The 18,741-nt window shown below is 41.2% G+C and overlaps 1 protein-coding gene across 2 annotated transcripts in view; it reads left to right on the top strand.

Moving 5' to 3' along the window:
- Positions 1-18,741, top strand: part of LOC111867292 (disintegrin and metalloproteinase domain-containing protein 10) — a 176,239-nt gene that overhangs the window by 101,606 nt on the left and 55,892 nt on the right. For both annotated transcript variants that reach the window (XM_033752622.1, XM_023857015.2), the window contains exon 3: positions 3,307-3,428. In XM_033752622.1, coding sequence (XP_033608513.1) covers positions 3,307-3,428 — 122 coding nt within the window. The remainder of the gene's footprint in view (positions 1-3,306; positions 3,429-18,741) is intronic.

Genomic DNA, 18,741 nt, shown 5'->3' with positions numbered 1-18,741 from the left:
TTTTAGTGCACAGTACTGTATAATGGTATTAGATTCAATTATTTTCGTGTTACGGCATTAGGATATTAGTGTGGTTAAAATTACAGTGTAGGTGTATTTCAGTGTATAAATCTACAATAGAACAGTTTCAACTATAATAGGCTATGTACCGTACTTCAGAAGCTTTATAATGAAGAACCATTGGCCTGCATCACAAAAGGTAAGCTTAAGTAGCGTTTTATGGTGTAAAAAATTAACGATGTTAAATTTATACCGGTATATCTGGCTTGTATATGTGTACTTCGGTTTATCCGATGTTTTTGATTATCCGCGCCAAGTCTCCCCGCCATTACCGCGGATAATCGAGAGTCTACTGTATAGTGTAAAATTGTATGGAAAATGGTCATGCCTATTTTAAGGTTCGAATACCACATTCATTTGTAGGAACCACATATTATAGAGATGCTGGTCTGTCGATTAACCTTCAGTTCCTCTGTGCATGCAGCGGAATAACAATGACGTTTTGTAGTAACGGGAGTTCTAAGGTCGCAGTACGTTATCTGAAAGGGCAAGTCGTTTCTACTGCCATTTAGAGCGTCTTCATATTCCCACCTGGTGCTGCATTTAAGTACTAGCGCGTTTGCCTGCATGGTACACATTAACAGAAGTGATCTCTGGCGAAAGCGAAAATACAGCAGAGATTCCGCTTAATTCCAGATAGAGCCCGAACGCCTGTTACCACTGCTCCGACTACCCGCCTCACAAACTAGCAGGAGAAGTTGCCGCATCGGTACGGCGATCTGATGCATGAAAAGCTTCACTACGCGGTTGGGGGCGGGGTTTGTACAGCAAATAGAAGGGGCATTGAGTTATTTATGATGTATGGGCTATAGGAGATTACTAATTTTTTTATTCCCGTGAAGTTGGATTGCTCTTCTTACCTAGACAACAGAGGAACCGGAATTGTGCAGTCGGTATTCTAACTACGGCCTGGACGGCCGAGGGGCCGGAGTTCGAGTCATGGTAGAGGCAAGAATTCACCTCTCTACGTCGTCCAGACCGGCTCTGGGGCTCACCCAACCTCCTTATCCAGTGGCTACCGTGGACTCTTTCCTGTGGGGTAAAGCGGTAGGTGCGTGAAGCTGACCAGTCACGTCCAACTAGTGCCGAGATCAAGAATACGTGGATCTACACAACGACTCCTCCATACGTCTTCATTGCGTAGTGCTAAATTAATTAAACACCTTTACCTTTTTTCACATTTACCTAAACGTCAGAGGATGAATCCGTTTGTACAATAAGGAATGAAAATTGGTTTCTCACCCTGAGAGGGAAACGCATAATGGGGGTGTTTGAGAACAGGATGCTCAGGAAAATATTTTGACGTAAGATAGAGGAAATAACAGGATGGAAACAATACAAAATAGGGAGATTTATAGTTTGTGCCCATCAGATTATATTAGCGTGATCAAATCATTAAGAATGAAATGGGTGGGGCATATAGCGCACGTAGGAAGGACGATACGTGCTTCCAAATATTGTTGCAAAACCCGAAAGGGATGGAACTTTGTGGGAAACGTAGGAGAAGACTGAAGGATGTCAGTCAAACGAATGTTAATGAACTGAATGTGCGAGGGCGTGGGCTCGGTTTATGTGGCGCAATGTAGGGTAGAATGAGAGGTCGTTGCCACCACTGACATTGGGCAATCGAATTTCGTAAAATGGGGTAGGTATCTCGTCCAGCTAAACGACTTTCTTTCTCAAGAAAGGCTTCACTCCATAGAGTTAGATGGAAAATACAAAGGGTCAACGGGAACCACTTAACCGTGCTGATTAGGTTTAGCTGTAAGGTCTCTCAGTTTGTATTCGGGAAATACAGAATTCGAACCTCAGCTCTGCTGGCTGAGACACTTCTTGAAATTCTCGGTCTTTCAAGCCGAGTGTGATAATAGTTGGCTACTTTTAATGGACCACGCCCGCCTGTTTCAAGTCATTAGCTATGTTCTCATCCTCAGGAGTTAGTGAAATCCGTCAGTATACAACTACCACACCCTGGATAGAACACCAGCCCATGTTCTCATCCTCAGGAGTTAGTGAACTCCGTCTGTACACAACTAACACACCCTGGATAGAACACCAGCCCATGTTCTCATCCTCAGGAGTTAGTGAACTCCGTCAGTACACACCTAACACACCCTGGATAGAACACCAGCCCATGTTCCCATCCTCAGGAGTTAGTGAACTCCGTCAGTATACAACTAACACACCCTGGATAAGACACCAGCCCATGTTCTCATCCTCAGGAGTTAGTGAACTCCGTCAGTACACAACTAACACGCCCTGGATAGGACACCAGCGTGAGCACAATGCAAAGACTGCCATACGCTACTGCAGATGAACGGCTAATATTAATTTATTTTTCCACACATTTATTATACACAATCTTCAGAATCTGCAACAAATGTTTATGTTCAATAAATACTGGCTCGTGGATGAGTAATGCCAGTGGCGTAATTTATATTTCTTTTTATTCACTTGGGTCTCATTTTAATTTTTGTATTGTGGTTTTACTTGGGTCTGTCTGTTGGAGTTAGGACGGTGTATCTTTTCAGTCTACGTGTAGTTTCGCAATTGTCTAGTAGGTTCACTGTTAGTGCATTAGTATGGCTTTGTAATTTTCTAAAGTATTTGTTATTCCACTTTTTTATTTCACTGAAAACTATGTTCATCTATAGATCTTCATGGATTCTGTGGTTGTTTATGTATCAAGGTGCGTTCAGACTGGATCGGAGACTCTTGGATTGAAAGAGCTGGGGGATTTCGATGTCGGAATTAGAGGCTGCCCCTATAGCTAAATTCCATAGGTCCATATGGATTTGAGTACTGCTTTGTATGGGAGGAATTTGCTTTGTACGTATTTATAGTGTCGATCTTCCGGGTAGACAGTGCAGTCGTTTCGCTTTTAGGTTCAGCCNAATAATAATAATAATAATAATAATAATAATAATAATAATATCAATAGCTCTTGACGGAACCCAACTGTTCAGCTGTACTATGACAAGAGCCCTTCATTCTGCCGTATTTGAGAGAGTTCAGTCAAGTTCCTGTTTCCCTCAGATTTATGCCAATAGTATTTTGCAACCTACGTTTCTGTTCCAAAAGTATGGTCTCTTCAAGAAAATGTTCTCATCAAAGTTTTGTGTCTGTTTCTGGTTTCCATATATGCTATATGACCTCCAAAGTAACCATTATCGCAGTGGGCAGATACAATTTGTTAACACTACAACAATTTGTTAAGTTCATTTGAGTGTGTTGTGCATGTTTCAGGGTTTTCAAACTTCTGCTGAGGCCAGATCACACCCTCTTTAGTCCCGACGTGGTATTCGAGAGTTCCTCGGGGCGTCAACTGCACTTTGATCCTGGCAAGGTGTATATGGGTGCACTGGAGGGTAAGTTTCCAATCATGCTGCATGCCGTTTGAATCTTGAGCTCAGTCAGAACAGTGACTGGTTGTGAATGGGACGACCGGGCATCGATTTTTGGCAGAGACAGGGATTTCTCTCCTCACCACACTGTTCTGGGGCTCACATACTGCGAACTGTAATGCGGCCGAAATGAATGTTTTTCCTGGTTCGAATATCATATGTTTTACGTTTTATATCTATTTGTGGCCTATGTACTGACTTTCCCTCGTAATTCTATCCGTTTCATCTTCCCCTGATCTATGGACCTAATAGACAACGCAACACTAAATCTAACTTGCAACCTACGAGTAGGTATGTATTTATATTTTGTGAGACCCAGTTTTCAATTCTTTTATCTCCTCATAGTCGTAGTATGTGTGGGCAAGTGCTGTGATGGCGAAGAATTTGATCTCAGCATTTCAGCATAGTTACATGATATCATACCAACCTGAATACCAAAAATGGCTTCTGGGATGCAATTTGTCTGTATATCTATGGATGAGGACCACGCTAGCGCCTGAACGGTTGGGCGGATTTTACTCATGTTCAGTATTTAAGAGTTTATCTGTCATAGATTAGTATCTGCTGAATATGAAGTTCTAGTTAAAAAAAATGGGGTCATATCAAATCAGCCACAAAATACAAAAAGACGATTTTCTCGAAAACCGCTGCAAGGAACTTTATTTAATTTCTGTAGTATAGGGAGTTCATATACCTGAATAATACAGCATGGGTGGTACCTTCGGGAAAATAATGATATCGAAACTAGGGGCCCCAGATATGAAATGTCAAAATCGGCGCTACCGATCGGACGGATTTCGTTTTTGTTCGGTATGAGAATATATGTGTAACGTAGTGTACTTGCAACTCTTATTTTAATCCGGCCTGGAGAATACAGAGACCATTTTAAGTCTTGCCACAAGAGAATCCTCCCACACCCGTCAATTTATCCTTTCACACTGATCCAACCATATCTAATTCGACATTGTAAAGTGAACACATAAACAAGAAACATATATATATATATATACATAATATCCAGTTTTTTTACCAAATAACACTGTTTTTCATATTAAGAAGACGGGTATTCCACCCATGCTGCCAATTTCCGAGAGTATAGTTTTCTCTGGTTTTTCTTTTTCCCAGTAAACTTAAAGTACCTACACAGTTTCTATCAATATATACGCCATTTCTATCAGTCCAGTAACTTCTGATAGATGAACCTTTATAATTTAATACAATGGTCATGACAGCCTGGCTTTTTTCCAGTTTCAGCTGACTGCAATAAACATCTCACACAACTTTTTCTTAAGATCCATTTTAATATTATCCTCCTGTCTTTTCTCAGACTTCCCCTATGGTCTCTCCCCTTCACGTTTTCCGATTGAAATTTCATGTGAATTTTTCTCCTCAGTATATGCCGTAGGACTCGCCAATACGAACTTTGATTTGGTCTCAAGAATTGATTACGGAACACACACAACGAAGTTCCCTCCAGAATATAAACTCATAAAACGGCGTTTAGTGAGAACAGCGCTTTTTTCAAGAAAGCGGCCTCTGTCCATTACAGAATTCCCTTCAGACATCTCCTTACCCACAGACAAAGAGGGTGTTAATTCGTTGTATTCTGTGAATATAGTCGCGAACAGTCACTGCTCCAAATTACAATATTGGCTCATTGCATTTAATTCTGTAATTGGCTTGAAGCCATTACCATAGAGATTCTTTTGAAGTGTTATAGGCTCGTTTTCTCTCGTTCTGCAGATGAAACTGAAGCCCTCTCCTCGTGGCTCTGTTGGGAGAGAAGGTATAAGACTGTGGCCTCCCCTAACTTCATTTACGTACAGTCGCTAGAAGATAGTCATTATCTTAAATCTCATTCATTCCTACCGAAAATAAGGATTATCAGTAATCTGGATTAAGCCATTATCTTTGCGAGCTGTTTTCCCTTTAGGATTTAGTTCGCGGTGTGGCTCCGCTGAAAATCCCTCCACATAAATGAGAACCTGTCCCTTGTGTCCTGAACCTTCCATCCACGTAGCGAGCACCTTGCTATAACAAGAGGGTTCGATGTTTTGAAATTCTAAAGCATAAAAACAAACTGTACGCAAATAATACACATTTACTGTCGCCATTTATTAATTCTAAATACTTAACATATTTACAGCTTTCCATGTTTAGAAATATCGGTATCCAAGCGGTCTAAGGCATGTACTATCTTTGCTCGCTCGAAAGTCGGGATCGTGGGTTCGAATCTCACGCAAGGCATGGATGCTTGGTATGTGTATATGTTTATACTGTGTGTGTGTTGTCCTTTGTTTAGGCCAGGGCACAGGGGGCTGGAGAGCCAGTAAAAAGAACATATCAGTGAATGTTTTATACTATTTTGATGTAAAATATAATTTAATAATGAATTAAGCATTTTTAGCCTTCTTTCCTAAAGTAGGCTTATGCGATCTGTATCCTGTCTGTGTGTCTGTTTATCCCCTTTAATAACTTTTGAATGCCTGAATCAGTCTTTATGAAATTCGGCATGTATATTATGGTACCTGAACTCAGCGGCGTACTTCATAAATGCCTCGCATCAGTCTGTCTGTGTGTATCTCTCATATCTTTGCAAGGCAACGGTCCGGTTAAGTGTATCCCTCTTTTCGGTGCTAGGCAACGGCTCGGTAAACACGTTGCAGCTGCATCGAATACACTCAGTAATAGAAAAATTGTTGAACGCTTCACTTTCTATGTGGTTCGTATCATATTAAAGAGAGTCGGTCTGTCCATGTATCCCCCTATCGTTGCTGGGTAACAAATCTATAAAGACGTACCCGTGAGGACGAAGAATTGTTGGAGGTTCGTTTTCTATGCAGTCCGTGTCGTGTAAAAGGAAAGTAGGCGATTGTTTCTTCCCAGAACTTCTTGTTATAGAATATATTTTTATAAATCGAATTCTGTGATGTGTAATGGGTCGATTAATTGATCGACCTTCCATTCTAGATTCGTAAAACTTCCCACCCAGGTGTATTATCTACGATAAGTAACGCAGACACAGCTGAAGCAGAAGTGAAATCAATTAACAAAACAAAGATAATGTTAGTAGTAGTAAACAGGGTTCGCAGTTTTGTACATGTGTGCTTCTTTATTTCCTCATGCATAACAACCATTCATGTCTAAAACTGTTTATGTACTACACGGTCCATCAATAATGCAACACATTTTTCCTTCTTTCTTACACTTTGACTTTCGACACATGTTTCGCCCTTATGAGGTGTAATAAGAATTTTACAAATTTAAGGGAAACTTTAATAGAAGATTTTAATAGAAAAATGTGATAGGTTTTATTTGATTTAAATTAAGTGAACTACAGAGTATGCTATTTTAACGCATATCAATTGACTACGATTATGACGTTTTAAGTCATGAAGCATGCAGTGTGACAAGTGGACAATATTAGTGCCGTGTAGCAGTCTTGGCAAAGTAAGACACCTGAAGATGGTCATTTAGGGCCGAAATATATGTCGAAAGTGTAAGAAAGGAGGAACAGTTTGTTGTATTGTTGAGGGACTGTGTAGTACATAAACAGTTTAGATATAGTAATGCAACAGGATGCTTACCATTCATGTGTCGGAAGAGGCAAATGAACGGTCTATCAGGATTACCAACCTGTGACTTCCATCGGAACCCGATGCCGGAGACACGTATGAATATGTCACTCTGTTTACGAGTGACAGGGTTTGGACTGACTTTAACTGGGGTATTTACCAGACTAGGGACGTGTGTTGTCTGTTTTAAAGGGGGAAATTTAGAGAGAGGGAGAGAAATCTGGCAACACCGCTCGAATCTTGCCAATATAGCACGTTTCAGAGAGAATGAGGGAGAGAGAGGTCGTTGTGCGAGATGTGAACAATCGATAGTAGAAGCCAGTCGTGAACGATCATTATTATTATTACCTTTTGTACTGGCCTGTAATCTGCTGGTCATAATATCAATGACTGCTTATCAGAGTGGCCGTGATCTTAAAAGCCACAGAATGAATTGAAATACATAATGCAAGCAAATCATTATACGGGAGGCGGTTGTCAGAAGTGTTTATTGTACACAGACCTTAGCAGTTGAATGGACTCACCCCTTCCTTGGCTATTGGTAAAATACAGACTGATGTTAGGTTCTCCCGTTGGTTCACTATTGATCTTGATCTTGATTCATTTCTTGTGTGGGCAGATTTGCCGACAATTCCGAGTCAACATACCGCCACCATTCCAGGGCCCAAGTGTCAAAGTCACGTTGCGACTGACGGTCAGTCTCTCTTGATGTCGAGCCCCATCTGAGGCTCATGACCAGATATTAGTAACTCTTTGACAGTTGCCGCCTTTTCACTGACGAGAAGACGTGTCTGTCTTTTGTCAGATGTGTAGGATGCGTGAAGTTCCACGTCTATATAGCTCTTCGTTTCGAAAGAGTCACAGGGGAAAATACGAACTGGTGTCCTGTCCGGGCCTATAGCGACGGTGGACGACCCTTATAAGCATAAAGCTCTGTCAAAATGGTGTGGCACGTTGTTTAAAACTATCAGTTCGGAAAATTATCTTCTGAAATATCCACCGAAAGGTCTGGTAGTTTATTCAGTTTTCGGAGGCACGTATTGTCTCCATTTTCAGGGTTGTAAAGTAAAAAAGAATTTGTCCCTGTGCTTAATTAATTAAGCTCTGTGCCATGAAGACGTGTGGAGTGGACGTATAGCTCCACCATTCTTGACCTCGCCTGCCGCTTTGCCTCCAGGGAAGAATCCCCCAGTACCCGTTGTACAGCAGGCTGGGTGGGACCCAGAGCCGGTCTGGAGGCTGTAGAGAAGAGAAAATTTATGCATTGCTGAGAAACGAACCCGACCCGTCCAACACGTAGCCAACCGCTTTACCGAATGAGCTATCCCGACTCGCGGGTTGTAAAGTAAAGTTAGTATATAAGCAGAAAATACCCTGTTTGACAGACTAAACAAAGACCCAATTTAATTGTGCAGGATTTGAGGTTCTCAGAGCAGTGGTTGTGAAGTGTTCTCTCGTCTCGTTTCATTCAGGATTTTTATGTTTCAGCATTTGCTAAAACATGAATAAAAGCAAGTCGTACGTGGTCAAATGGCGACGTTCATTTTATTCGTAAACTGGATTATCTGTTAGTCCGTCTGATGGCGTGAAAGTGCGAAGCTTTTGTTTTTAGCAACAATTCTCTGATTGCACTTCAGATCAAACGCTGGCAAGAGGATCTGATTTATTTAATTGCAATCAGTTTTAATATCCACACACAGAACATGGCATCACTGTCCGTAGTCATATTACGTGTATAATTAAATAAATGTCGTGCACGTCTGAAACACGAACCCAGCGGGTGTCACTGTTCAAGCTGGAAACGGTCCAAATTTGTAGTTTTCATGCCACCTATTTGTCATAAAGAGTTGCATTTTATTTATATAAAAATAATTACCTGGCCTTGTGGGTGGGGTGTTTCAGCCGTTGCCAAATGAAAGGGCCGTTACAACAGATGAATTAAAAATTACGCCTTGTTAATATTACTGAACTAAACCAACGAAACAACCAAGTAGCCAATAAGCCGACAAAACTAGCAAAACAACCAATCAGACCGACAACCGGCCAAACGAGCGAAAGGGTCAGTTAACTAAAAAGTGAATCAAAAGAGTAAATCAAGTAATAAACTACCGAAAACAGAAGTGAGCCAACGACGAAGATAACCAGCAAGTCAGCAGATAGTCTTGACTAACTGATCGCATGGCACAGGAAATACACGTAGTTATTCAGGTAGTGGATGCAGCTACCTGTTTTCCTATAAACTGAAATTCCTTCATGAGCGTTTTTTTTATTGCTGGTGAGGTGGGACTAAGTCCCTTCTGGCCACTTCTGGCCTATTGTACCAGCCCCAGATGATAGGTCAGGGTGATTGTGGAGCAATTGGTGGAATGAAGATTGGCAGGGGAAACCGAAGTACTCGGAGAAAACCTGCCCCAGCGCCACTTTGTCCACCACAAATCCCACTTGATCAGACCCGGGATTGAACCTGGGCCGCCGCGGTGGGAAGCCAGCGACTAACGGCTTGAGATATGGTGCGGCCTATCAGCGTGTTTACTAAAACCTGACATTGGAAGCTGTTCTGACTATTGCAATCAAATCTTGTGAAGAGCATATGCTACCAAAATCCATTTTAACATAATTTATCCATGAACACTGAGCTGTTCCATCACGTCTTTTACCTTCACAAAACTTCATATGAATTTATCGCGTCTTGATAAGACAGCGTATGGTACTGTATCTGAAGTTTTGTAGTGACTGTACGAAGAACGTCTTAACTGGGGCAAGCTGGTGAGAGGGCTAAGGGCGTTAGTCCCTTAAGTCCACAATACACTGAAAGCATTCCCAGAGCTTTTAAGTAAAGTTCTGGTAAAGACATGGAAAAGTTGGCAGGGTTGCCCGGTTACAAGCTTCAGACACACAAATTTATATGCTACAAGTATCTCAAGATCGAGACAATCTCCTGCTTCATGCAATAATAAAATTGTGAGATGCGGATGATTATGAAATTGAGTCGTTTCGTTTAAGATGACGTAAGTCAGAATAGTGACGCATGACTGGGAATATAAAATATATTAAAAATATTTTCCAGGGATTTAGAGGCTTGGCAGTAAACTGAGTGAATTGCTTAAAGCAGTAGAAATATAAAGCCGGGATAGCTCAGTCGGTATGACGACGAACTACGGACTGGACTACAGGGATTCGATTGCCAGCAGGGGCAAAAATCTTTGTCTGCACAGCTTCCAGACCGACTCTGGAACCCACAGAACCTACTCTCCAATGGATACCGGGGCTCCTGCCCCGGGGATAAGGCGGCCGAATCGTGAAGTTATACGTCTTCATAACATGGTGCTTAATTAATTAAGCACAGGGACATATACCTATTTTTTGTGATAAATAATTATAAATAAAGGTGTGTCCCAAGAAACAAAAGATAAATCGAAATAGATATATATGTGTGGATAAGAAATTTGGATAATATATGTAATTATGTACTGTATGTACTAATGAAGGAACTATGTGAATGCAATTTAGTTTTAGGAGCAGTCTATGTACCAGAAGAAAATTGGAGGAGAAAATGTAAAATTTTACAATATTCTGCAGGAAACAAATAAATATAAGAAAGAATGATTTGCTGTATTATAAGGTAACTTTAAAATGAGACTGTCGCTGCAGTGATGAGGAAATTGTTATGAAATCTAGAGGTTCCATATCGAGTCCAGGTACTCGTCCTATAGACAAGTGTAATCTAGAAGAGCCGGAATTAAGAAGTCACATATTTAACACGCCTCTTATTTACTGCAATACTGAGTCATTTATCTTTAAAATCGATGTCTGGGGAGAAATAGGAGCCGGGGTAGCGCAGTTGTTATATGGCGACTGGCTACGGGCTCGACGACTGAAGAGTCGGAGTTCGAGTCCCGGTAGGGTAAAAAAAATTTAATTTCTCCACGTCCTCCAGACCGGCTCTGAGGCNAAAAAAAAAAATTTAACTTCTCCACGTCGTCCAGACCGGCTCTGAGGTCCACCGAACCTCCTATCCAATGGGTACCAGGGGCTCTTTTCCCGGGCGTAAAGGGGCCGGGGCTTAAACTGACTACTCATCCCCAAATAGTGCCAACGTCAAGAAAGTGTGGATTTATACGTCCGCTCCCCTATACACCTTCATGGCGTAGTGCTTAATTAGTTGAACAGATTGAGGTGCTATGCTACAAGCTGAAAGGTCGCGGGTTCAGGTCCCGATGAGGTCACTGGATTTGTTTCAGTTGACCTAATCTTTCCGGCCGCACTGTGGCCCTGGTGCCGACTCAGCCTCTAACAGAAATTAATTAAATAATTTTCCTGGTGGTAAAGGACGGCCGACGCGTAAGTCTGACAACCTTACCGCCATCTTTGAGCCGAGTGTCTAGATAATGTGGGACCCTCAGCGTCTCACAACCCTATGTGCCTTCACGGCCTGTTACAGGGATAGCTTTACTTTTACTTTTACAGGGAAGAAACATGGCTATAATGAAGTCCATCAGAAAGAAGCACGGCAGGCTGTAGAAAAACCAGCTCTTACGAAAATGCAAGTACGAAGTAAGCAAATAGAAATAATATATCGGCGAATTTAAGAGCGTAAATGTGAAGTATACAGTTTTTTGGAGATGGAACGTAAAACCATATAGGCTTTTTGCCATTAGGTAAGAAACAAACTTTGTCTACAGGTAGAGGCCTTGCAACGAGCTGCTCACTCGCCCAATGTGTCCTACCGTCTGTGTAAAATCTAGTAAACTGAAGTGAAACGGAGAGTTTCATGGAGGTAGGCCTAGGCCCAAATTGGGGCTGTAGCGCCACAGAAAAAAGAAAAAGAAACAAAGTTACAATTTATCGCCTCCAACGTACTCTTCATCCATATGTTCACTGGGAAATTCAGAACAGCTTACCTGCTTCCCTTTTGTCTTTAAAAACTTCGCGGAATTAGGACCCTTTAATCTTTTAGGCCTTGTTTCGTCCCGAGTGCTGTGCTGGATCATTTGAAGAAGAAACTTGCTCATCGGTATTCTTCTTGGGAACCTTTGAATTTCCGGCGCTGGTTCCACGGGACTTGTCCCTTTGTTGATTCTTATTCCGCTTAGTAAGTGGAGATTTTCAGGACGATTTGCTGTTAAATGAAGCCTTAAGAACTACTCTATGTTATGCATTTGTTGCCAGACGTCATGGAGTATTGGCAACTTTGGGTGTTGCGCACAACGAGTGGATTCTAAACCGTTCTGACAATGGTGTATAAGACTCAGTATTACTGGGTTTTGGGGCTTTGTTCATCGTCCGGTATTCTACAGAGCACAAGAGAACACAATGCTTCGGAAATTAGAACTGTTTCCATCCTCAGTTGAGGAGTAGAAGGCATCTGCTCTGTTGGGTCCGTTAGAAAGAGCTAACCTCAATCACTGGATTGTGACTAATAATAAAGATTGTGGGTCTTATTAGTCGCCTGAACGTATTTGGTACATCTGCCTTACTTAATGTCAGCACTGACTAATAAGGAAACGAATGAAGAGTGGAAGAATATGAAACTGTATGCAGTATAAATAACGTTTGAAGATCTAAGAATATTTAGATGAGAAGTTAAAGAATTCTTAGGGTATGGAACGAGAAACAAGAAAAAAAATAAGAAAAGAAGAATTTAACATGATGAAAGCAGTCTTCCGGGATGTGGAACCGTGTAAATGTGGTGTTAACCGACGTTTCGGAGTAACGTATCGCCTCAATCTTCAGGGTAGAAGGAAAAAATAAGAAATCCGCAAGCGAAGAGACCGTGAGAACCAGTACCACTCTGCTTGTACCGGTTTGTGAAGAGAACAGGCTTCTAGGTTTTGAACGATTACCTCTGAGTACAAAATTTGATGTTCCAAATGATATCTCTCTGTCTTTGCAGTCCTCTGTCACCTTCACAGTTCAACAGATTTTGATCACACTTGATGACAAATTAGGAAACGTGTTTTATGAATTTTAATCTCATTCCTTACCTTCAGCTTTAAGACTGAAGTAACAAGTACTACATGGAGACCATATTTTGTTGACATTAATTTCTTCGGAGATGTCATTAAAGATTTTAATTAAATTTCCGTCGCTTCTGGGGGAGAGTATCTTCCTTAATGTCAGCGTAAGGAGCTCACGTCTGGAAACATAATTTTATGACCGTTATTCTAAGAATTGTTTCATATTTTAAATTACCTAATTGTCAACGCTGTAACTTCTGCAATTACTCGTCTTCTTTGCTTCAGTTTAATTTATGAAATTCCTCCTTAGTTTTCATACTTACGTTACACATCATTATGCACTGTTTTCTTCTGTTTGCTCTTGTTGTTTTCCGCCATCTACGTATGTGACTGTATGGGCATATTCCATAGCGTTCTGTCCTTTCAGTCCCTTCTGCTCTTTGATATTATTTGTAACAACATTTCTGCTTCTATTTGAGTTGTAATACATATGCATGCGTTATCACAGCGTGGAAAATAACTCGTCTGGACTAAGGATGTAGTTGAACGAGCCTGGAATACTGCATGTTGTACTGCAGTTCCGAGCATACAAAATTTTCAAGTATTTACTTTACAAGTTTACAGTCCTCGCCGGTCACGCAGATTTTTTGCAGTGGTAAATATTTTGCACTACATAAAGTAATAAACTGTATTGCTGATGAATCTGATGAACCACAATCATTCCACTTCTGTGGTGACATAAGGTGTCAACTGTAATGGCTTCATACACTCGACGATGAAAGAAGAATTTAGCTGTGTTCAATAATCTGTTTTACTCTGCATATCTTCGCACGCTGTCGTAGCTAACAGAGACTGAGTTGTCACACTTGTTTATATATAGAGCTACATGGCCCCTTCGAACAGAAGTAAACCTGAGAATGTGTCTGAGGATGCAGTGCTATTTACACAATATCTTATCGTTGTGTTAACACGCTCAGCAGGCGTGCTGATAGTCTCCTTTTCCTTAGGGGCAGTTTCTTCTTCCCCTCCGTATACTCTTCCCATACTGTAAGTATGTTGTCATAACTCATGACGGCGGAGAAAAGAGTGGGAGCAGGAAATTTGAAAATAGCGGTATAGAAAGGGAATTTAAAAGCAGTATGTCTCAAAATACTACGTTAATTTATCTTCTTACCCTCGTTGTGTTGAAGACTGGCAGTGACTCTGTTACGTGTTGACGAAGATCGGCATCTTTGGCAGGTTTCGAGACAGTGGATTAATTTAGAAAAGGACCAGTAACACATCCTTATACTTGGCATGACTAGATGTTTCTCACTCGGAGGCAAGGAAAAACATTGACGTTACTGGATGGATATTTGGGCCATAGCAGAAATTAACTGAAAAATCATGTAAACTTCTTCTGTGCCTAAGGAAATGAAACAGTATTCCAAGTACTCTTAAGCTAGGTGCACTAGATCAGGTATTTCTCAAGCTTTTGCATCTCTCGTCCCAACAGCCATTTCGTTAAAAATAATGGAGCGGAAACAAAACCATATCCCCGCCGTAATAAAAAGAAAGCTTCTCTTTTTCCAAGAAACGTATTTCTATGATCATGCAAAGCTACATTGCGATATTACAGGTCTCTTTCATTAGTGGAAGTTCTTATATTCTGTGCGTCACGTCACTTCCAGCAAAACGACAATCCCGCTAGTGGACACGCCCCACCTGTATAGAAACACTGCATTACATGGAGCTCTCTCTCTCTCTCTCTCACACACACACACACACACACAAATTCAAAATTTATTTGGAAGTGCATATGATCACTCATAAATAAATTTATAAAAATAAGATTCAATTTTATAAAATTGATTGTAGTTTATTATAATATTATATTATTAAAGCAACGGACAGATATCGGAAAATATTCATTTGTAAATAAATAGGACCATACAGATCTGGAACCAACTACTCGTACCTTCAAATGTTTAGGGACTTTCTCCTGCAAAAGAAGTAATTTTAGGAAAAGTGTTAGGAAGTGATAAATGAGGAGAAGTGAAGGTGGTGTGGAAATCATCAAAGAAATGCAATAAAGTGAAGTGAAAAATGTTAAGGATGGGAGGATTACGTAAGTGTAGTAAAGCGAAAGGAAGGGAAAATGAGAACATGGCATTGCGCATTCATTGCTGTTAGTTTATTATATATATATTTTTTTTTCTTGGCACTACAGCCCCAGTGGGCCTAGGCCTACCTCCATGAACTCCGTTCACTTCGGTTTTTCTAGATCTTACACATTCGGTTGGACTCCTTGGACGAGTGATCAGCTCGTCGCAAGGCCTCTACCTGCAGACAAACACAGGAAAACACACACAAACATCCATGCCCTGAGTGGGATTCGAACCCACGATCCCGGCTTCCGAGCGAGCGAAGACAGTGCATGCCTTAGACTACCGTGACAGTTTATTATATACTATGTTCATTTTCTACTAATGTTGTGTCTTTTTCTACTAATGTTTGTGTGCTGTTTTTTCTTTGAACGTGTTTATGTATGTTATTTGTCTGTTGTCTTATTGTAGTACCACTGCCACCGGGTGGAAACCCATTTGCAGTTAAATAATAATAATAATAATAATAATAATAATAACAGAGTTATATTTATTTATAATTAAAGTGCAATGTGAAAACGTAGCTGAATTTTATATTGAAATTTTTTTGAACTTCATATGTTACCTTACATTTCATCTGAACGTAACACAAGAAGTGATATATGCACAATGATCTACACAGTTCGTACAACGTCAGAAAATTACAAATACATGTGACACTATAAACAATTTTTAAAATTGAAGAAAATTTAGACTCACAGTGTCAGTCGATTCTTATGTCACTTGAAGACGCTTTTTCATCCGCAAAAATTGTGTAGCATTGAAACGGATGATAAAATGACTGCGAGTGCAGAGTATGGATTTGGAAGCAGGCGGAGGCGGTCTGTTTGATGATGCTGTTTCAGTATTCACGTGGAAATACAGAGGAGAACAAGCAAATTTTAGTCAGGACAGCCGCTCATCTGGCTGTAGTTCCTCCTGAACAGGAGTATAGATCTTTACCGCTACAGAACTTGCTGGATTTGCTCAGAAGAATAAGAATAAAATTAAGCTGATGGTTAGGTGAACCGTGACAATCACAGTGACCGCGCGGTCTAAGGTATGAACCGTCTTCGCTCGCTCGAAAATTGGGTACGTGTGTTCGAATCCCGCTTGAGACATGGATGTTTATGTGCGTTTATTCTGTATTTATGTTGTCCTGTGTGTAGGTAGCGGCCTTGCCACGGGCTGATCCCCCGTCCAAGGAGTCATACTGACTACTGACTGTTTATAAGATTAAGAAATTGAAAAAGCGGCCAAATTCCAGAAGGCTGTAGAGCCAGAGAGAGAGGGGGAAGTGAGCCGTAAGTCAGGTAGCACCGTAATTGTTTCCTAACGAAATACATTGAACAGATGCATATTTCCGAGATTTGCGATTCTTGTTTCACCCGATTCACTGGCTGTTCACATTGAAATGCGCCCGTTCTCCTCTGCAACATCATTCAGATGAACTGAGAGTGATTAGTCAGGATATGCCGACCATCTTAGTGGGGATTCGACGTTGCCATGTGGAGTCCAGTGGCTACAGGGAAGGGCTTGTTGATTGCTAGCTCAGTGAGTTGCATCAACTAGAGGCTTTAAGTCGAATCGGCAAGGGGGTGTAAAGATTCAGACAGGTTTCTAGATAAGAGATCATTATTTGTGTGAGCAAAATTAAGAACTGAATATGGTTAATGGTCCGGCTAAAATTCAGACGTACATTTCTGCTCTTCACAGAATGTCGCTGCAAAAGAAGTAGCAAACCTATTTCGTTTTCAAAGATTCCCAGTTCCAGACCCAAGTCCGGGTACTGGCTATTGTGACACAGGTCTCACATCAGTCCTTCCAGCCAAATGCAGGAATAGTGCTTCATATTAGCCTATGGCTGCCTACATCTGCAACATTCCCTGTCTAATATTGAAAGAGTAGTTAAAGAAACCACAAGAAATAAATAGATGGAACTCTCGTAAATGAACAGATGCTGTATCTCACAGGTATAAGTGGGACTGGTTGTCGCTAAATTAACTGTCCCGGAAGGGGCGAGAGAGAGGAAGGTAATAAAGAAAGAAGTCATTCAGAGGACGAGTTCTAGTCTCAAGTCCAAACAAAATTCTTCTTGTGACACGCGAGAGATCCTATCACGTCCCTGACAGTTGGTTGTGGCAGGCTGCTTCAATTAATCCTTAATATATTCTTTTATTCCTACTGTGCTGTTCCTAACACTTCATCTTCTCTGTCTCTCGCCCTGCACCCCTGTTTCACACCCCTGCACCCACTCACTCTTAGGGGATAACAATTCATATTTTTCCTTCCTCCACCGTCTCCCTCCTCACCCATAACTTCTTCTGGCTTCTGCTTTCTGCGTTTCTGCAAAATATTCATTCAACAGAAACAAACAGCAATGGACGAGGTTTTTGAATAGTGAATTGTAAGGGGTGATTTAATCTTTGTTTGTGTCAAAGCCAGTATCCGTCTGTTGCAGCCCCATGAAAATTTTCGCTCTGAAATTCAAATGCTTTAAGAATTATCTGAGCCTGTAAGTCCCTAACTGCGAGGTCCTGTTTGTCTTTGTAACTGTTTGAAGGGAGGAAAATCAACAGCAAGTCTGTAGTTTAAGTGCGCTTAGTTTTAACTTTTCTGTACCTACGGTGCTTCTCTGAACTTACACAACGGACTTTAAGTGAAGTTCGTATTGAAGATGTACTTAAAAATAAGCAAGTAGTAAATTTGTCTCTGTGCCTAATTCACAATGCCAACAACACGTACAGTGGAGTGGAGGTATGGCTCCACGCATTCTTCTAGATGAAGGTGCGTGTTTAGTTTCACTCCCTGAACGTTTTGACCCCCTGAGATTGGGCCTCCGGTACCCGCTGCATCTGAGGCTGGGGAGGCCTCGGAGCCGGTTTTGGATACTGTGGCAAAGAGAAACATCTCTGTCCCTCTCGGGAATCGACCCTCTGTCATCCAGTCAGTAGCCTAGTCATTACACCATGAGTTCATGCACAAATTTAGCTTCTGTTAACATCTGTTCTTATTAGTACAACATAGCATTAAGGCAAAATCGAACTTTGTGTGCGTCTTACTTAACTCATCATGCAAAGTTTCGCACACAACACAATTTGTACGTATCATTTTAAGGTCTACAGTTTCTATCTGAGACTGGGATTTAATTTAATCAAACTACAGTTAGCGTGTTTCTGTTCCTCGCTTTTGGACCTATACCATGAATGAACGTTGTACTGTAAGATATTAGAAGGAGAGATAAAGGTTACTTGCTGTCTAAAATTTCGTGTAAAAAGGTGAAGCTATTTCTCTAACAGGCCGTGAAGGCCCATAGGGTTGTGAGACGTCAAGGCTTCCACATCTAGACAATCGGCTCACAGATGGCGGTAAGATTGTCAGCCTTACGCGCCGGCCACCCTTTACCCCCCAGGAAGATTCCTGGTACTCATTTTTGTCAGAAGATGAGTCGACCCCAGGGTCACAGTGGGGCTGGAAAGATTAGGTTACTTGAAAAATACAATGACCCCATCGGGAATCGAACCCACGACCTTTCGGCTTGTAGCACAGTGCCTCAACCAACTATGATACCGCATTCCCCCCTAAAATTTTGGGGGCTAATACAATTATAGGCCTTATAACT

The sequence above is a fragment of the Cryptotermes secundus genome, unplaced genomic scaffold, assembly GCF_002891405.2.
Source record: "Cryptotermes secundus unplaced genomic scaffold, Csec_1.0 scaffold1475, whole genome shotgun sequence".
NCBI classification, from domain to species: domain Eukaryota; kingdom Metazoa; phylum Arthropoda; class Insecta; order Blattodea; family Kalotermitidae; genus Cryptotermes; species Cryptotermes secundus.
This window is presented reverse-complemented; position numbering and strand designations above follow the sequence as displayed.